A 20,804-nucleotide genomic window follows, 5' to 3' on the forward strand; every position below is an offset into this window, starting at 1 on the left:
GATTTTTCTCCTAGAAAACGAACTTGAAGCAGATGGACAATCTTACCCCCTTAATGGTGACAACACAAGATTCTTCTAGTGTGTCCAATCCACCAGAGACAGATGGCCAGTTCCTTCTCTGTGCACCAGAGCCGTCTGAGCACCAACAGGTTTCTTCCAAAGAAGCTAGGAGCACTCCATGCTGCCAAGGGAGTCCTGGGAGAAAGGCTGAAAGTTTCTGTGATTTGTCACATGTGGTTGAGGAAGAAAATGTAGTCTGTTCTCAGAAGAAAAATAAAGATGTGGGGAGAAAAGGGGAAGAGGTGGAGCCAGCATCTGCCCTGGACTCCAGGTCTGCACCTCATCAAGTCAGCTGCCTTGAGAGCATAGCCGACTGTGGAGCAAAGGGCACAGAAGGCCTTCCATCCTGTGGAAACAGAAATGAAGTAACTGGAACAAAATATTCTGGAGTGGCCACAGATCAGCAGCCACTAAGCAGCAGGGGCAGTGTGCTACAGGAAGTCATGGTCCCAGAGCCAGGTGCTTGCCAGCACTCTTCTGGACAGGAGCTCCTAGACAGTTCTTCAACAGATGTTGGTGCCCCAGAGAAGGCAGGGGAGCCGGAACAAGGCTTCTTGAACTCAGATGCTGCCACCCAGAACAGTAAGCCTCACTTGGGGGAAGGCACGAAGGAACGACTTGATAGTTTGGACCTTAGCACAGCTGAGGCATCTGATGTTCAGGTCGTACGTGAACCTGTGGAAAAAGCCAATATTATAAGCCATGTCTTTGCCAGCAGTGCCCTGGGTGCTAACACACCTGGCGAGTCTTTGCCTGCATTGAGTCCTGGAGAAATCCTCACTGAAGCAGCAGGAAAGGAAGCTCAGGGGAGCGGTTGTGAGGAGAACACTGACACTGTAAGTGAGCAGAGCTCTCAGGTGTTCCCAGCTGCTGCAGAAGACAAGAGGTCGGGTGGACCAGAACCTGATACTCCCCGTGCAGGCCTTTGTGAGACACCATCACCCTTGGGTTTAACCTCTTCCGGGCCAAATCCAGATGAGATGCCAAAACAAAAGTCAGACTCTAACTCATGGCATGCTCAGAGCCAGAACAGCCAGGCACTGCTCTGTTCTCCAGCTGGCCCATCTTGTGCTGAGTGTGCATGTCAGCACAACACAGTGACTTCTAGTGGTGAGCTAGTTGTACAGCAGAGCAGTGGTAAAGTTAGCCTGCCCGAAAGCACAACAGTGCAGCCAGACAAGCAAGATCTGTGCACCGCCCTCTGCCCAGAAGACCCACAAGCTGACACAGTCACTTCTGACACTGTGAAAACCACCCAGGAACCTGCGGGGGGTTGTCCTGTCTGTGTTTTAGGTGCGAAGAACCAAGGGAAAGATTTGAAACAAGATACACCTTTAATGACTGTGCTTGAGGATGCCTCACGTCTGCCTTCAGTTGTCCCCCAAACTGAGAAACAAACAGTGCCAGACCAGGTACCGCCGCCCGGCAGCAGTTTCTCTCTGGCAAGCAGTCCAGAGAGTGAATCAGTAACCAAAGATGACGCACTCTCTCTTGTCCCCTCCCAGAAAGAAAAGGGAACAGCAACTCCTCAGCTCCATAGAGCTGCAGCTTGTAGAGATGGCCCAGATGGAAGAGATTTGAATGACACGGATAAGCTAGGAGACAGAGCCACCGGCCTATCTGCACCGTCTGCTGTAGAGCTTCAGACCAACATGGGGAACACCAGCCCTGCAGGCCTTGGTGGAGAACATGAGGGTCCTGGCCCAAAAGCAACACCTGAAGTTCTGAGTGACTCTTCACTACAAAGTGTGGACAAAGCTGCTTTGGCCTCTGACTCTCTTTTGCCTGAAGAAGGTAGCAGTGTGGTTCCAGAAAGCTCCACAGCTCTGGAGCAAGATGATAAGGATAAAGCAATGAGATGTTCTTCCGTTAAAGAAGATGTGCCTTCTTCAGAAATGTCAAGGGAAAACCAGGAAACACTGCCTCCTGAACAGGAGATCCCAAGATTATGTGAAGAACCTATGCCAGCCCTGTGTGCCGGGGAGAAAGCTGTGCAGCACAGCAACTCACCAGACACACCCTCTGCCGGTCTGAAAACAGAAACTGAGCACAACAAGGAAGTGGCCCCGCAGGTCTCCTCGCTGCCAACTGAAGGTGGGGCTGTAGGGAGCCTGGTGCCACCAAGAGCAAGTCTGGCTGCAGATTCAGAGCAGAAAGCCTTGTGTACAGAGCAGAGTGGCTCTTCCCTGTTGCCGAGTCTGCTGCCAGATACATCTGAGGCACTCCATTGTGATCTACCTTGTGCTCTTGATGTTGGTACGAAGGACACTCAGTTCCAAGGAAAAACCAGTGCCTCTGAGGTAAGCAGAAATGTGATGGTGGATGTTACAGCTGCTCATGCTTTACCAGCTACTGCTGAGCCCGGAAGAAAGGATCCATCACACTGCATCAAAGACATTCCAACTTTAGAGTTGTTAAACCAAGAGAAGAAAATGACTCCAAGTGTGCCCGAAGCTTTACTGGACAAAGGTGTCACTGACTCACAGGAAGTCATGACCCCAGAGATAGTACCATTTGATTGCGAGAGAGAGAAACTGGAGGGAACAGAACTCAGCTGTGCCACGAGTATCTCTAACAAGGCCCCAGACGATGAAGAAATAATGCAGCCTCTTGCCAGGGACCTCCCTGCAGAGACAGGGCTCTCAGTTCTCAATGACAGTGTCCTCCCAGCTGGTATGAAGCAAGTCACACAGGCCTCAGTTCCGGGAGTGGAGAGTAATGCCACCACTGTACTTGGAATGGTCTCAGCCCAAGCTGCACAGGGCGCAGACTCCATAGAGGAGATTGCCACTCATATAGTGGAGGCTGTCATCAAGCAAGTCAAGGCCTCCAACATACTGATGACTGAGGGGGAAATCAGTAATCCTTCACCATCCAGTCCAGAGACTAAGCAGCTAGAGACTGTTTGCACAGAGAGTCCATGTGCTTTTCTACCTGGAGAGACCCTGCAGATGGATAATGCTCATGAAGAAACCATGGGGAACTGTGTTGTTGAGGCAGAGGAACCAAAGAAAATCATTCCACCTGTCAACAGTCCTGAGCAAGCACCAGGTAGGCAAAGCAATGTAAACAATTAACTAACAGCTTAAGAAGCATGTGTCTGTTGCTTCTAAGACTGTCGATGTTGGTTGAGGTCTTGCTTGCTCAGTAGTGTAAACTGCCAAGTTAATAGTCAGTACTGTCAGGAAACACGTGTCATCTTGGGTTGGACAGATTTTACTTCCTGTATTATAGCTACAAAGGTTTTTTTTTTTTTTAAGCCTACACTGTCTGTTGTGCTGGAGCCGTTTCTAAATCCGGAAGACAGTACCTGGATCTTAGACGGTGTTAGATAATCAAACAACTTTAGTTCTTTTCTTTAGAACCTCAGAGCACAGTACTGAAGTGAATGTGCTTTGTTTACAAGTTGGAAACTTTTCCAAGTCATAGTTATCTGTATTGAAAGAGAATTTAAAGTCAGTCTGGTTTCATGAACAGCTGTTTTTGAGAAGTACTATATTAAATGAATATCTAAAATGGTGATGTTAGGTCATTGATTAAGTTGGGCGTGTTTACTCCCTCCTTTTCCTGCCGGAGGAGTAGACCTCCAGGTTTGCTGCTTACTTTTGGGCAGAGTCTGGGAATTCAGGGTCCTGCACAGCACAGGGGATAGGATACAGGATTTCCGCCCAAGGCCAGTCTGGTTGCTGCTGTCACTCGGCAGACCTGGTGCCTGCTTATCTCAGTGAAGCAGCTGCACGGAGCAGATTGCTCAACACAAGCAGCCTGTTCCATCGATGGGTAACCATGTCCAGAGAGAGCAGAGAGAAACCATTGCTCAGTGGAATGAGCTCGCTGAATAGAGCTTCTTATGGCCTTTGAGATTGAAGCTGAAACTGGAGTCGGAATGGCTGTCAATCTTGTCTTGTGAAGTCCCTGAAGGTCAGTTGAATGCAGACTTTCATACCACCACCTGCTACCAGCTTTACCATGGTCTGATATGTTTTTTTTTATATATATATATAGTTTTTTTTTAACTATTGGCAATGTTTTTAAGTGTAATGCAAGTTAGACTTGTGGGTGTGGGGTTTGGAGAGAAATGAACAAACAAAAAGAAATTCTTTGGGAAGAGGATGTTTAAACACAGTGCCTATGCCCTGATGAGGGGCTTTTTAGCTGTTTTAAACCCCAACTTCCAGTGCAGTAGTTGAGTGATTTAAGGAAGCTGAGGTGGGGGTTTTTGGTGACTTTACGTCTTTAGATTTAGTGCTGTTTTTGGTGACTTTCAGGTCTTTCGATTTAGTGCTGTTTTAGGCTGACTTCTATCTCAACATTGAAATGAGGTCTCTAATTTTTAAAACAAGGCACACCAACAAGTCTATTTTGGGGGCTTTGGCAGGTTGACATTTCAGAAGCATGGGAGTGGCTGTAAGTTGATGCCTGCTTGTTTGCCTTTCTTTGGGTGCTCTGTCCTTGGCCACCCTGAATGGGATTATTTCTCTTTCTTGTTCTATGGTCATGATTTGGCCCTAGCAACTATAAAGTATAAAGTACGAACTAGCAACTATAAGCTATAAAGTATGTATCTGTAGCACTGGATCAAAAAAGGTTAAAAAAAAAAAAAAGAAAAAAACCCAGCAGAATCTTAGACTTCTGTTTTCAAGTATTTATAATTGTAGTACAGATACTGAGAAGTTGTGCAAGTTGTTAAGGATTGAAGAAGCAAATTTTAAAAGTTTATATGATGTTGGCGTTGGCATATTTTGCATAGGTGGCTTACTTATTTTGTCACCAAAAGGACTTATAACAAGCTTGGTGCTCAGTCTCTAACTACAAAAATAAATAAATAAATAAGAAGTAGCCAGTAGTGAAGAAATCGGTGCTTTTTTCACAAAATGGCCAGGGTTGAGGAAAGTCCCTGGTTATGTTGCCTTAGGAAAAAAGCACCTGAGTGTGATCTCATAGCCAAGGGTATTTTTTTTGTAAAGATCGCATTCGCATTCCATTCATATGAGTCAGGTTTAGCTGTTGAATTGGGAGAAGCCTGTTAGAAGGGAATGTGAACCCTTGCCTCATCAAAAGCATTGATTGGTCACTGTGCTCAGAAGGTTGTCAGTGCTTGACCAAACCAAGCCAGTCTTCCAGAGTCTCAGTAATCAATGTTTTACTGTTGTAGCTGGTGCATATTTCTCAATGATTAGGTATAGGAAAGTTGAGGTTATGCAAAGAATCACGTTCCCGGATATAATAAAAACCATACCCCCCTCCCAACCTTTCCACACACAGTTACTCTCTCTCTCTTAGAAATGTTTTCCTCAAGGGATTTTCGTAAAGGGATTAGTCAAATGTTTTTAAATAAAACTTAGTTGTACAAAAGCTAACAGATTTTCATTTTCTAGACAAACAAACATGAATACCTATTTTAAATTGCTAGTAAGATCGTGTAAGTGTAGGAAAAGACAAAGAGTTTTGAATGCTCTTTTGTTAGAAATGACCGTTTATCGTTCCAAGACCTTTGGACGGTCACACGTGCTATTGGTGTAAATGAATTTTAATGTGGGATATTCTTTGATGAGAGAAGCCTCCTCTATCTTTTATGGGGAGTGTGTTATTGCCAGAGTAATGGCATTGCTATATTATTAAAAGCCACATGAAAATGAGATAGCATTTCAATTTATATTTGGAATACTAAGGTAAGTTGTGACTAGTCAATCAGTCTTTCCCCTTTAAAGAAGTGTCAGAGGACTAAATTTGTCTTAAGCAACATTATCACTTCCTGCTTTTGCTTGACTATGTGGTGGCTCGGTAAGAGAAACTATTACTGTTGCCTTTTTCAGAAGGAAAAGAGTTTATATATATATATAAACTGTGTTTTGCTTTTGGAAGAAACAATAGTTTAAAAAAAAAATTTACTGCCAGGTGGTAGTTGCACATGGAGGCAGAGGTTAGGGGATCTCTGAGTTCAAGGTCAGCCTGTTCTACAAAGCTAATTCCAGGGTGTCCAGGGCTATATAGAAAAACCCTGTCTCAAAAAGCACAAACAAACAAAAAAAATTTACTGAAATTGTCCCGTCTTATTGGTTAAAGTGACAGTATAGACCAGGATCTGTAATGTATTTTTAAGTAAGCTGGGCAATTGGTTACACGTTACACGTGCCTTTAGTACCAGCACCTGGGAGGCAGAGGCAGACAGATCTTGGTAAATTTGAGGCCAGCCTGGTCTACAGAGTGAGTTCCATGACAGCTAGGCCTACACCGAGAAACCTCTGTGTATGGGATCGGGGCAGTGAGTGCTTCTAGTCCCACGGGCTTTTATCTCATTCTCAGTGGCTTTCCATTTTCTCTGTATAAACATCTTTTGCTGTAATTTTGTCGAAAATGGACTGCCCATCTGTCAAAGAAGTATTCATAAGTTTTCATGAGAAGTCACCGATGAAATGGTCATTCCATAGTCAGTGAGTTGAAACTTCTTTAGCTCTAGCCTCATTTAAAGTCACAGAACATGTGATTAGGAGTAGCTCTGCACGGGGTTAGAAATGGCACCAGCTCCTGCCATTGAGTGGAAAAACAAACAAAACATATGAAACCCGGAGTTTGTTGTATAGTTTGTTCCTAAAGCATATAGGAACCTTGTTTGTTTAAATCAGATGCACTCATTGCAAACCCATATTCTCTTCAGAAATGCCAGGCATTGAAGCTGGAGATGAGGTGGATCTGAGTAAGACCAGAGCTGCTTCTGAGGAGGAGGCTGTAGGAAATGGAGCTACTACACTCAAAATGAAGCCAGGCCCAGGAACCCAGGCGGTAAGTGGCATCTGCAGGCCTGTAAGGACAAAGTGTGTTTAGCTTGGTCGGCTTGTGTGGTCTATAACTGTAGCTTTTGTTACAGGAGGGGATATAGCAGTGGTTTTTACCTTTCTTTCTTGTTCTGCTTTTGAAGTGAATGGTATGTTATTGTTAAACTGGCATTGGTTGTCATCAAAGTTTTAGAATGCTCTCTCCTTGATGAATCCTTTGGAGATTACAGTGAAAAACATTTTCCCTGTGAGCACAAGACTTTTACCCTGTTGTAAGAATTGCAGTGACATGATACAACGAGGATTTCTACTAAAGGACATTAAATCTGACTTTAAAAATTATATGTCTCCATTGTGAAACTCAGTATCAAGTGTCTAAAATATGAAGAATGTCATTATTAGCAAAGAAAGTTGAGTAAATATTTTCTTAGCAGATTCATGAGGATCAATACATTAGCAAAACCACCATCCAAATAAAATATGCTTGCTAGTTCTTTATAGTTATGGAATCATGCACCCGCCATTGTATTTCATTTTTTGAGATGTATTTATGCCTGTTTGTTTTGCTTGTATATATGTGGATCATGTTTGCAGTGCCCACAGAGCCCAGAAGAGTGCATCAGAAGAGCAGTCAGTGCTTTTAACCATAGAGCTTTCTGTCGAGCCGGTTTAAGTTCTTGATGTGGTATCATCATCTCAAACACTCCATGCCTGCTGGCAGTCAAGAATCTAATTTCGCTTTCTATACATTTGCCCATTCTTGAACTTTATGTGAACGGAATTATAGAGCATGTGCTCGTGTTAGCTGGCTTCAGTGACTTAGCATAGTATTTTGACGTTTTGTTCATGTCGCAGCATTGATTGTTGCAGATAATATTTCACTGTAAAGAAGGTATCTATTTTGGAATGCTTTAAGTTTGGGACTATAAGAAAGCTTATGGCTTCTGGGGACACACACAGACACATTATGTAGATGTGTTTCTATAGACCTAGCAGTGGAATTGTTGGGCCATGTAAATCATTCCAAATTTAATATTTGGAGTTTTTAAAAAGATTTATTATTTTAATTACTCGGGTAGGAGTGTGTGTGCACATGAGTGCAGATACCCTCGGAGGCCATAAGAGTGTGTAGGATCCCTTGGAGCTAGAGTGATGTAGGTGCTGGGCCTGGAACTTGGGCCTCTGGAAGAGCAACACATGCTCTTAACCTTCATCCCTACAACTCCTTCAGTGGGTCTTTAAAAACACTTTTCTTCTGATTTAAATTACTGCTGGCTTCCCCATCAAGGAAACTTGCTGAGAAGACCTTGTGCTCTATGCTTTGGAGTCAAAGACAGACTGTTAGAAAGCCAACCAACAAATGTGCTCACTGCCACTGCCCTTAGAAAGACAGTGTCCCTTGGCTAGATCTGACAGTGTATTATTTTTGCTTTTCGAAGGCCAGAATGGCATTTTTTATTAAAATTACCACAGAGGTAAACACAACTGTTCATCCCAAACTGCTTGATGTGTATGAGATGATAACGAAGCCTCATTTTATTGGAGTACGGTGGTAAGGCACTGGCTGTTCCTGCCCGCTCCTTTTTGCAGATAATATTCCTATCTAGTGCCTGGGTGTTTGCTTGTATAGCAAGCATTTTTCAGATAAATGTTGCTTTTGCTCCCAGGGAAGAAACAAGAATATAAAATTTGTGGGTGCATGTCTTTATCCTAGAAGCTCCTAAAAAAGGAAAAGAACAAACTCATGCTTGAATTCAGATGCCTCTAGTTTTGTTTTATCCTTCCCTAGTTCTTTTCTTACTTCTTGCTGTAGTTTTAGTTGCTGAGCAAAAGAATACTTTTCTGGTTTCTCAGCATACCTCATTTTTATGAAAAGGACTTACTCCTAGAAGAATCATGTGACTAGCATCAAACAGGTGGAATCTGGGGCTGTCTAACTTAGGACTTAGAGAATCTCTTACCTTATATTTTGTATCCACTTTTACTTGGTACAGAAAACGTGCCAATACTGTTTTCAGTGTTTGAAGTTTGTTCGGGTGTAAATAATGAGGGTTTTTTCTGTGTTGGAAATGTTATTAAGAATTTGATTAAAATCTGACCATTCACCTCTCCCCTTGGTGTTGTCCCCAGACTTGCTCTCTCTGCTATGAATTGAAAGGCCAACCCATGGACACAGGCTTCAGCATTTCCTGTGTCTTACTTTCTTTTGAAAATCATTTCTTCTCTTTTTATCCATTAACTATGTTTTTACTGAGTTGGGAAAGAACCGAGGTCTGTTGAAAAGTTTTAGGCTCTGTGGGGTATACAGCCTTTGTTCTAGCTTCTCATCTTTGCTGTCACAGTAGGAAAGCAACAGTAGAAAATATTTAAATGAGTGAATGTTTCTGTGCTTCAGTGAACTGTTGTGTATGGACACTGAATTTTGAATTCCATGTCATGTTCACAGCATTAAATATTTTTGTTTCAAATTTTTCCAGTCACTAAAAACTGTAAAATCTTCTCTTAGATATTTTTTTTTCCCATGAGCTGTACAAAACTGGTAGTGGACTACCATCAAGTAGCATGTTAAATTCTAGCTAAAAGAATACTGTGTACCAGTAAAAGTCAAGCAAGTGAGCAGATGTCTTCGTTTTTCCATTCCCTTTTCTCTTCTCATTTTTCCTTTTAAAAAATATTAAGTTGGTTATAGTGCCAGTACTTGGGAGGCTGAGTCAGGAGAATTGCCATGAATTTAAGGCTAGTCTGGGCTCTGCATATCAAGACTCAGTCTTCACAAAGCAACAGAAAAACAAACATTGTTCTCTGGTGTAACCTCTAATTATTACACTGTAAATTGTGTAACAGAGTTCAGTTCTGTCTGTCCTAAACTAGACTTTTGGCTTAGCTTCTGTATAATTCAATTTTCTCATCTCTGTTCATCATCTTAGCCTTTATGTTCTAGTGTCTGAATCTGGGAAAGGGTTGACTGAGTTTGTGATGGTAGTTGGGGGTGGAGTGGCATTTGTTTAATGTTATTTAATCCAAATGATCTGACACATACACAAGCTTTGTTTTGACCTTGGGAATAGGCCAGTCATTGCTTCATTGAATTATTGCTTCATTGACTCATTCTTTTCCAAATAGAAAACAGAACAGATGCATTTGTCTGATGACCTGGAAGTCTAGAATGATAGGGAATTTGTGGCAGTTTACTAGTAAGTATAAATATATAATCCATTTGAACAGAGACCTGTGGTTGATTTCTTGTTTTCTTAGTCCAGTGATCTGATTGGTGAAATGTAAACCAAACTGTCCATATTTCTTATTCCTTAGACTAGTTAAATATGTGGTAGAAGCCCATCTTTGGACACCAGGTGCTTTAAAATCATGGTATATACAGGAATTAGGCAATATTAACATTGGTGTTTCTGTGTAGTCTCAGGAAAAACCTGTATGTTAAATGCCACTGAGTTCTTGAAATCTTTAGGTTGAAAATTGTTCACAATCCAGAAGACAAAGTCATTAATGTACACATAAGGTTCACTCACATATAGCATTTTAAGATTGTTATTTATTTATTGCAAAAATTTTATTAGTATTCAACATTGCATTCTTTTACATATGTCTCTAATTTCAGGGTTCTTTAGATTATCTTCTATTGCCTTTTTACCATTGAGGGTGGATGGTCAGAACCACCTGACATACAAGTACAGCTCCATTTTAGCATTACTATTATTACTTAATACCTTCATTTTCTGATGTCCTATTCATTTAAATAAGAAATAGATAAGGATTCAGGCTCTGTTCTTTCTATTTAACTTACATGATAAAAGCTTCAGGAATAACATCATACAATAAGTTAAGTTGGGAGATGTGATATTTGCTTTATTTCTGAGACCTTGAAAATTTGAAATGACTATAAAGATTATGGAACACCTTTGCTTTATAGAAGTAATTCAGGGTAATTAAATGCCTTGTTCGACTGTTAGTCAAACTGTCATCTGGGTTGTAACCCAACTTTGTACTGCTAAATGTTTCCATTATAATGTTCTTTCTTGAAGAGTCATCCTGAGGGTATTCACTTGGTTTATGGTGGGTTTTTCTCTTTAATACAAGTGACCCTAAATCTACTTTATTACATACTCAAACTCTAACCCACTATGTTAACTCTTCATGCTTTCTGTTACAGTGGGAGAAATTTCCCTTTCTGGTTTAGGATCAAAGTTGATTTTGATTTTAAATATCTTGTGTGTTTTTATTATTATTATGTATTTGGCTACATCTAAATATCATCAAGATTGTATTTATCCTAATGTTTTTCTAGGCTTGTATTTTTTTTTCTTCATAAAGAATGGCATAAAAAGCATAGTGCTTCATACCACGTGGGAAGCAGGAGAAATGATAGTGTTTTGTGTAATCTTTTATTTGTAAAGTATGGCCCAGTTCATGCAGAAAGAGATTGCTTCAGTGTAGTATCTGTTTGTTGAGGGATCTTTGAAATAATTCTTTTCCCAAATGCTCATTGCATAAGCTTATTAACAATGTGGAGCAGTTAATCCTGAAAGCTGGTGCATCTTGTCAGGATGCCCATGGGCCTAGGAGCCAGGCACTCTAGAGCAACTGCATTCAAGGACAACTGTAAAATCCCATATGTTGAGGATTAAGTTACTGGAAAAGTATTCTCTTTTACACATTTCCCCAAATCAAGAAAGCATGTTCAGTCAGAACTGTCTTCCTCTTTTCTATAGTTACACACCTAGACATCAGTTAACTGAATTTCTATTAGTTATTTTTACAGTATTAAATGTAGTGTTCAAAGCTGTGATCGCTGCAGCCTTGATCTTGGATTGCCTCGTATTAACATCATCTACAGTTCTTTGTCCTTTCATCATTTTTAGTGGAAACATCAAGTTTGCCCTCTCATCTTGAGGGGTATGCTTCTGTTTCTATATGCCCAGGAGCTGACAATTTCCAGGAGTTAAAAATTTCTCTGCTTCCTGTTGGCTCTTCCCAGCCTTCATGCTCAGCATGAAGAGCTTACCGTTGTTGCTGGACTATTCAGTAATTTAGCTGCAAAGCTAAGAACACTTTCAAGATGATTTACACCATTGCTACTCTACTAAGAGCTTTCAGTTTTTAAAAAGGACGTTAAAGAACATGTCCACCACCATTTTTACATATATATTTGTGGTCTTTTTGGCCCCCCAGAAAAAGTAAAATTGGCCTCCGTCTGAGCTGCCAATAAATTTTTCTTTACACACACTTGACATTAAAAACAAAAATCCCAGTTCCCTCCCACTTAATTATTACTTTTGGGTACAATGCTATAGCCAGCATTAGCCACAGGGCAGCTTACCCCTGTGTTTTGGGACAATTTTCTCTAAGTCCTAAAAGTGGAAAAATTTTCAGTCACTGCTTCTGCAGATCTTCAGTATAGTTGTGGAAAAGGCATGCCTCCAGAAGATCTCAGACTATAAAACCACAATCCAGAGATAACATATTTAGGGGTATAATGATCTGGTGATACATTTTCAAATGACCTTAACCGACTTAATTTCCTGGTATTCTTTTTTTCTCATGTCTGGTCTCTCTCTGATGATATCTAATATTTTTTTTCTAGCTCTTAATTTTTGACCAGTATATGCTTCTGAAAAATATTGAGATAAGTTCATAAGTGTTAGGGTATATATTGTATGTTGAACCAAAGGACAATCACAACAGATTTATAAAGAGACTTCCAGTAACAAAGAAAATGTTTAACTGGTCACTTTTTCCCTTAAATGTTTTCCACTTTTTTTTTTCCTTTGGTGTCTTCAGGTGTATGGCAACCCATATACCTGTTTTATTTAGGTTTTGAAATAGGGTCTCACTTTCTTACCCATGGCTGGGCTGGAATTTGGTGTACAGATAGGTCTTACCTGGAGCTCAGAGATCCAGGTGTTTTCAAGGAATTACGTTCATCCTCACATCGCCTCCTCTTGAGACAAAAGAACAGGATGTAACTCTTCCACACTCTGTTTTGTCCATGTCACACAGTGGTAGCTTCACCTTGTTCGTGCTTACTTCATTATATTGACAACCGAGACTAGTAGCCAATCATAGAGGAAAATAAATGGAACCCAGGGTTTAATCGCAGTTCATCTGTTTACCTGAGTGACTTTGCTTATGTGTGGAGAGGCTCAGGTTCTCCTTTAGGGTTTTGTTGCCTACTTGGTTATTTGCACTGACTGGAGTCAGTGTAGTTCTGCATATAACATAGGTATTTTATAAGCTGCAGGTTACTTACTCCCTCATTTTCAGCTCACTCGAGCGTCACACCTAATGTTTAGACTGTGGATAGTGGATTTTTAAAAAAACCTCTTGGAAAGAAATGATCAAATTGTGCCAGGCTATAGTAGTGATCAGTTGGATTTTCATGTCACTTAATGTTTATTCTGAAGGTGCCCTGTAATTTGCTCAGTGTTTGATTCATTCATGTTCCTGAGTCCTATGTTTGGCCTCAAATATTCTGACATGAAAATAGCTACTCTTCATTGTCAGGCTCGTACTGTAGTGAAAATAGAAAATTATTAAACCAATAAATAAGACCAAGTTTGAGTGCTAAAATATAGTTCTAAGGTTACTTATTAGAATCAACCTTTCAAGAGTAAAAACTCCCCTCTAAGGACATTTACTTTTAAATACTGATGTTTTATTTTTATGTGATATGTGCTGGAAATAACCATCTTCAGTATAAACATTATTTTTGTTAGTAAACTTGGAAGAGCCATCATGAGGTGATCTTAGGAAAACTGCTTTCAATCCTAAGTTCCTGTCCAACTTATTGACATTATATATCTTAACTGCTTTGTTGTGCCTTTTAGATAAGGCTTCTCTAGTAGAAAAATTGAAAAATATGCTAAGAAATATATAACATTCCTCAGAGTTATATAACTACCTATAACTTTAGCAATTGAGTACTTCTTCTATTTGGTATATAATTGAAGAAGGTTCCTAATGTTGGCTTCCTTGTTGACCATTGAAGGGTTAAATCTTTCTGTGCAGGTGGAATCATTTCAGGGGTATTGATTTCAAATGTTTAGTCTCTGAATCTACCTATGAATCGATTCCATTTATTTTTAAGTAAGACGAGTTCCATTTCTTATTCAGTATATTACATCAAATATAAAGAGCATTTTTAGAAAGCTAGTTATTGCTTCTGCCTTTAGCATTCATATAACATAAGCAAAGCAAGGAAGCATATGTAGATAGTCACAGTACTTTTAACATGGCATATAGATAACCATTAGTGCAACGTAACGCCCAAACAGATGTGTTTGTCTGAAGTGTAATGCTGTTTTCTTGGGTAATATACACATAGCTCAAATAATACTGGAATTCCATTGGAAGGAACATAGATTCAGGGACACCTGTTGGTGTACTTTGCCTGCCTGCCTAACATATTTAACCCTTTACAGATTTAAGGATAACCTAAATTGCAGAAATAAGCCAATTTGCAAGTAACTGATCTAGTGGGAACCCCAGGTTTAAGAAACTTGAGTAGGAAAATAAGAAAGCTGACAGTTACCATAGAAGAATGAACAACAGAAGTGTTTAATCATATATGGAGCATGTGACAGTAGTAGTGTTTCTGCTTTAGTATTTCCATTCATACAGTGAAAACTTACCTCTCTACCTCTTTTACCTCATGCACTGATATAGGCTTTCATCCATTTTGATAACTCCTAAAACTCTGTCACTGCCTTTAGATACAAACAGTTGTAGAACATAGTTTCTAACTGCTTACACCAATGCACATGTAGTCTTCAAAACAAACAAACAAAAAAAAACCTGATGGGATCTGGCAAGATGCCTCAGTGGATAAGGACACCTGTAGCCAATCTGCACATCTGAGTTTCATCTCTGGAAACACATGTGGGGAAAGGAGGGAAGTGACTCCCCAACATTCTACACACACACACACACACACACACACACACACACACACACACACATACACGTAAAGAGAGAGAGAAGCAGGGGAGGGGTTGGATGGGTGGGGAAAAATTATGGAAAGGGTACAGCTAAATATGTACATTTAATCCTTTATGTGGCTGATAAGTCTCCATCTGCTGTGCTGTGGCTTTATAATACTTCCTTTCAGCAAATTGCCATCTAGTACAGGTTCTTGGAGGCTTGTTGCTAGGCCATGTGCAAATCGCACTGTTGAGTTATCTCAATTCATTTAAAATACCACCCACATTATCTTCCCAGAGTACAATATCTTTCTTTTTTTATATGCTTGTTGTATGTTGCCATCCTTGAAGTCTAACAAAAATAGCTACAGAAGGTACCATTAGTTCTAAATGGGCAGCCTGCATGAGTCACATAGCAATCTGATCTGCTTAGTGAGTTTTCTGACAGTTCGAAAAGAGAAACAGCCTCATGCTTTCCATTTCCATCACTCAGGTTATCTCCTGGTAGACTTGGATGAAGGAGAAGCACGGGGTCTCTTTTCCAATACCTGTTTTCTTGTGCTGCTATGAAAATAGTAACTTCTGGGAAATGTGCCCTGGCCAGTTTTATTTCTTTTTATGTGTTTGTAATATCTGTGCATATACATTTTAAGGGAAGAAGTAGACCTCAGATATCATTCCTCAGACCCCATCCACCATGTGTTTTTGTTTGTTTTGTTTTGTTTTGAGAAAGGGACCCTCAGTGGCTTGGAACTTACCAAGTAGGCAAGGCTGACTGAGGAGCAAGCTGTATGGATCTGCCTTTTTTCACCTCTCCAGTGCTGATACAGAAGTGTGTGCATAACTGGATTGTTGTTTGTTTGTTTGTTTGTTTGTTTGTGTGTTTGTTTGTTTTACCTAAAACATGAGGAGGCTGTTCTCTGGCTTCCCTGTCCCCAGCACAACATAAAATTCAAACATACATGGATTTTGGGGAATCAAACTTAGTCTTGATGCAAAGCACTTTACCTAATGAATTATCTCTCCCAAACCAGACTGTTCTGTTTTGATATTATTAATTTGCTTATTAACTTCTTTTCTTCTGTTGTATTTAATTTTTTTCCTGAACCATCTAAAGGCCAATGTCTTTTTAAGCAAATGGGCTTATAGAATAGAGAGTTGGGTTTTGGTCTCTTCTTGTTGAAGAAACAGGTCACTCTGGATGACCTCCTGGCCTTTGGAGATTAGACCAGGACCGGGCCATTCTGGAGATGGACAGTGCATGATGAGGAGCCCCAGAACCACGAAGTGTGCAGTCTTTACTTGACGGCAGAAATGTGTTTATTCTAAAGAGCTTATTAGTGTTTTCTTCTTATTCCATCCTTGTAAGACCAGAGGTTATGGAAAGCCCCCAAAAATCACATTAACAGAAGGGAGGAGAGAAACCATATATGAATCTATGTATGAGTCCTTCACTTCAGAATATAAAGTGAAATTAAAACTAAAAATTGTCTTGTTATAATATGTCCTTTCATTTAAGGGGTGGTACTGTTGTGTAGTTAACAAATATATTTGCTTTTCACAAATCTCAACTGTTTTGTATGCTGAACATAGTAATAGAAACCAGGATTCTACCAAAAGTGGGTAGAGATTTAGACTGTCACTCAGGGTTTGTTGGGAGAAGCAAATGAATGAGGCATTGACGTAGGCCAGGTGCACTTGAGAGGAATTGTCTTTTGTTTAGGTCTCACTCTACCATGCCCCTCCTTCATCTTGAATTACACTGTCAGACAGTAAGTGGAAATCTGTGGAAATATTTTAGTCAAGAATTTTTCCGTTGACAACGTTGCTTTTCTTGAAATAGGCAGTCAGTGTTTTCATTGCAATTCATAGAATATGATGTGCGTGTCAAGTGTTTCTCTTTTGTTGTTTGTTTTACCATGGAGCAGTTCCTGTCCATATGCCCTTGTGTACAACACAATAGTCTGTTTCCTTCTTAGGAGTCATTATGTTTCCCTAATAGAATGATGGAAATGGGTACTGGAGCTCTGGCCATCCTCTCTCATTAGTGCTTAAACCTGGTGCTGTGTCTGCTTCACATCAAACCCAGTGGATTGGTTTTCTTGTCTGAAATTGTACTTGCTTCTTGGAGTCAAGAAAGAGATGAAATATTTACTTGGCCCTTTTATAATTGCTATTGCAACTGAACCCATTAAAAGGAATATCCCACAGCAGGCAGAATGTGTGTATGTTTTAGTTAAGGTTGTGTTCTATAGATTTTTTTCATTGTCCACCCTTACCCCTCTCCCACAACCCTTCAGGGTTCTGTGAAATTGCCAGAGATGCTTGCCATTGACGAGATGTGGTGGGGCATGCCTTTAATCCCAGTACTCAGGGAGCAGAGGCAGGTAAATGTTGAAGCCAACATAATCTACTTAGAGAAATCAAGGCCAGCCAGAGCTACAAAGACTATGTCAAAAAGAAAGGAAGGAAGAAAGAAAACTTATGTATATAGATGATGGTTGTCAACTGCTCCTTAGGGTCAGTTAACCTCACTTGCATAGTTCTGGTCTCATGCTGGGAGATGCTGGTAATTTTAGCTGACTCTAGGGCAAATGGTTGGGGTAGGTAAAGTAGGTAAATTCATCAGAACCTAACTATACCAAACTTTTGTTTCTGATGGGAACCTGTATTGCTATATGCTGTATTGCTAAATGCCTGTCTCTTGGCATGACTCTGAGAAGCTAAAGGTTAAATACATTAATGCATTTCCTTTCATGAATAAGACCTCCAAGTCAATCTTGCTGATTCATGTGTGTGTGTGTGTGTGTGTGTGTGTGTGTGTGTGTGTGTGTGTTTAGAGGCGATGTTGAGATAGGATTCTCACATAACCTCGCTGAAGCTAGCATGAAACTTGATCTGTTGCTGAGAATGACATTGAACTTTGGATTCTCCTGCCTGCACTGGAATTACAGATCTGCATTTACTGAGCTCAGCTGAGCTAATCTTTCTGTTCTTTTAGTCTTGAACTCTTCCCTACTGGTTATATGATACCAGTCTTTACAGAAACTGAGTGATGTCAAAAGCTTCCTAGATTCTTCCTTTTAGTTCTTTCAGATTAGTTGGTAGCATCCTAGGGGAGTAGAAAGGAAAGGGAAAACAGAAATTAGTTTGCAGATGGGAAAGAAGAACGTACTTGAATTAACAGTATCATGGGGTATCTGAGGCTGACCACAGCACAGTGTGAGATGGGGACTGCCAAAGAGTAATCCAGATTGTCTAGCCTGGGGCCTCCGTAACCTTGTCTGTCAGTTTTTCTTACGGTTTCATACAGTTTCTCGCCCCAGCAGAGAACCAGTCTGATGGGAACGAGTGCACTTATGAAAAGAAGAAAGGGCAACTGTTCCTCCTCAGAACATTTACCAGCTAGTGTAGTATAATAGAGTTAACTGCAAAACTCTGAAGCTTAAAATGGCAGTCAGCAAATATCTTGAAAGCTAGTCTGTTACAAATTCCAGCAGCTCTTGCTAAGTGGAGGAACTGTTGTGCCATCTTTATGTAATAGGACTGTAAATATTGACATGCATTTTAATCTAATGTTCATTCTGGCTATTCTTTTATATTTTATTTATTTATTTATTCATTCATTTATTCATTTTGGTTTTTCAAGACAGGGTTTCTCTGTGTAGCCCTGCCTGTCCCGGACTCATTTTGTAAACCAGGCTCACCTTGAACTCAGAGATCTGCCTGCCTCTGCCTCCTGAGTGCTGGACTTAAAGGCTTTGGCTTCTTTTTAAAATAAACATTTATATTGATTTTTTTTGAGAATTTTGTATAATGTATTTTGATTATAGTCAGCCTTACTCCTCTCCTTAGTTCTTCCCATTTTAATAAATAATAACTTTGACAGATATATATCATTAATTTTTAATTTAACAAAATAGCATTTACTAGGGATATAGTGTGTGTGTGTGTGTGTGTGTAAATGCAAATTTTCCATCCCCTGTACATACTATTTTGGTAACTGCAGAAGAGAGAGAAAACTGAGTTCTGTCAGACAGAGAAGACATGAAATATCTCTTAATCTTACTTTTCATTCTTTACTGTTGTGACTTGTACCTCTTTATGCTATCTTCCCCAGGATGAAATATCTTACTAAGTGAGATATTTCTTACTGTAGAAAATGTGAGGATTGCATCTTGCAAGTTTTATATAGTTGGCAAATAGCTAGAGGCTCCTACTTAGAAGTTGAGTGTGCTTCTAAATTAGTTTCTTAACTGATGAACAGAATCCATTGTATGTGTGCATTTATGCACATTTATGTTTGGATGTGTCTGCACATCTTTATGCGTGCATTTGAATGCCAGAGGTTGATGTCATAAGTCTGTCTTAGTCATTTTCCACTTAGTTTTTTACATTTATTTACTTTGTATATGGGTTTTTAATAAAACAGGTAGTGATGAAATAGTGCCTGTGTGTACACATCATGTTATGTCATGCATGTGGAGACAGGAGGACAACTTATGGAATTCAGTTGTTGCAAGGAAAAGGGTCCCAGGAATTGAGCTAGGTTTGTTGTTGTTGTTTTTGTGGGGGTTTTGTTGTTGTTTTCTTTCTTTTGTTTTGCAAGCACCTTTAACAGCTAATCAGAACCACCTACTTTATTTATTTATTTTTTTGAGACAAGTTCTCTCATTGAGCCTTGAGCTCACTGATTCTGCCACACTGAGTGTTCCAGTCAGTTGCAGACATCCTCCTATTACTGTCCCTGCCATCATACCCCCACATACACTGCCCCAATGCTAAGGTTACAGATGTTTGCCTCTGTACCTGGTGTTGGAGATCCAAACTTAGTTTCTCATGCTTACACAACAGCACTTTTATCAGCTGAGCCAACTCCCTCATGTTCTTGATGTGTCAGCATTATCAAGGCCGTAATTGACTGTTCAGTGCATTAATACTACTAACAGTACAAGGACATGCATGGAAGAGTCACTTATGCCACTTTACCTTTTCATCAGTTTGCTGATCTCCAGTGAACTGAGTGAGAAGTTGCAGATGGGAATGAGCCACTATGTGGGTACTGGGAAATGAAGCTGGCTCCTCTGGAAGAGTAGTCAGTGTTCTTAACTGCTGAGCATCTCTCTGGTCCCTTTAATGCTTTTTGTATGTGTATATATTTTTCAGGAAGTTTCTACAGTAGTAAGTTTCCATGTGACCTATTCAAAATGTCTTTTGTGTTAGTTCTTCATTTCCATATTCCTTATCTGCTCTGCCTTCCTAGCTGTCTTCCACTTAAGCCCTTAATACCATTATTTCCCTTTAACCCACTGCATCCTTGCATTCTGTCTCCCTTTCCTTACAGCAAGAATTTGTATTATTTAGCATATGGGTGGGTGTTTCATAGAAAAGGGACTACAGAAAATGTTAGCAAAGCACAGACCTAGTTAACTTTCAGTTTTCTGTATTGCTTCTCTGAAATCCACCTATAAAAATATATTTATTGCATCCCTTTTAAAATCTTATTTGCTAGTTTCATAGAAAAACAAAGCTTTAAGTTATGTTAGAAAAAAAATTATGTTAGTTCGGGTACAGAATTAATACCTTGGCAGGAGTTGGTACTAAAACGAATTGGGTACTGGAGAGATGGCTTATTGGTTTACATACCTTGATGCTCTTGAAGAGGGCCTAGATTGGGCTCCCAGCACCCACATGATTGCTCACATCCATCTGTAACTTCAGTTCCAGGGAATCTGACACACTCTTTTTGACCTTCTCAGAAAACCAGGCATGCACATACTGCACATACATACATGAAGATAAAACATGCATACACGTTAAATAAATACACCTTAAAAATTTAAAAACCAGGAAAAGAATGGAATGTTCTTTGTTGGTAACCTATTACTTTGAATACTTAGGTTGAACCAAGCAGGTTCATTAATTTTCTGTCTGTGTAGTTTTTGAATGGTTGCCTTTGTAGTAGTAAAACATGAGTTCAAAGGATGTTTAAGGTTTATCATAAAAGCTAGAGGCACAAAACCGTTAAGCATTA

General features: G+C 40.0%; 1 protein-coding gene across 7 annotated transcripts in view; it reads left to right on the plus strand.

Moving 5' to 3' along the window:
- The window catches only part of Akap13 (A-kinase anchoring protein 13), a 277,674-nt gene that overhangs the window by 128,814 nt on the left and 128,056 nt on the right, over nucleotides 1-20,804 (plus strand). For all 7 annotated transcript variants that reach the window (XM_060367369.1, XM_060367370.1, XM_060367371.1 and 4 more), the window contains exons 7-8: nucleotides 15-3,111; nucleotides 6,719-6,843. In XM_060367369.1, the coding sequence (XP_060223352.1) occupies nucleotides 15-3,111; nucleotides 6,719-6,843 (3,222 nt within the window). The remainder of the gene's footprint in view (nucleotides 1-14; nucleotides 3,112-6,718; nucleotides 6,844-20,804) is intronic.

This window comes from Meriones unguiculatus, chromosome 14 (assembly GCF_030254825.1).
Source record: "Meriones unguiculatus strain TT.TT164.6M chromosome 14, Bangor_MerUng_6.1, whole genome shotgun sequence".
Taxonomy (NCBI): Eukaryota; Metazoa; Chordata; class Mammalia; order Rodentia; family Muridae; genus Meriones; species Meriones unguiculatus.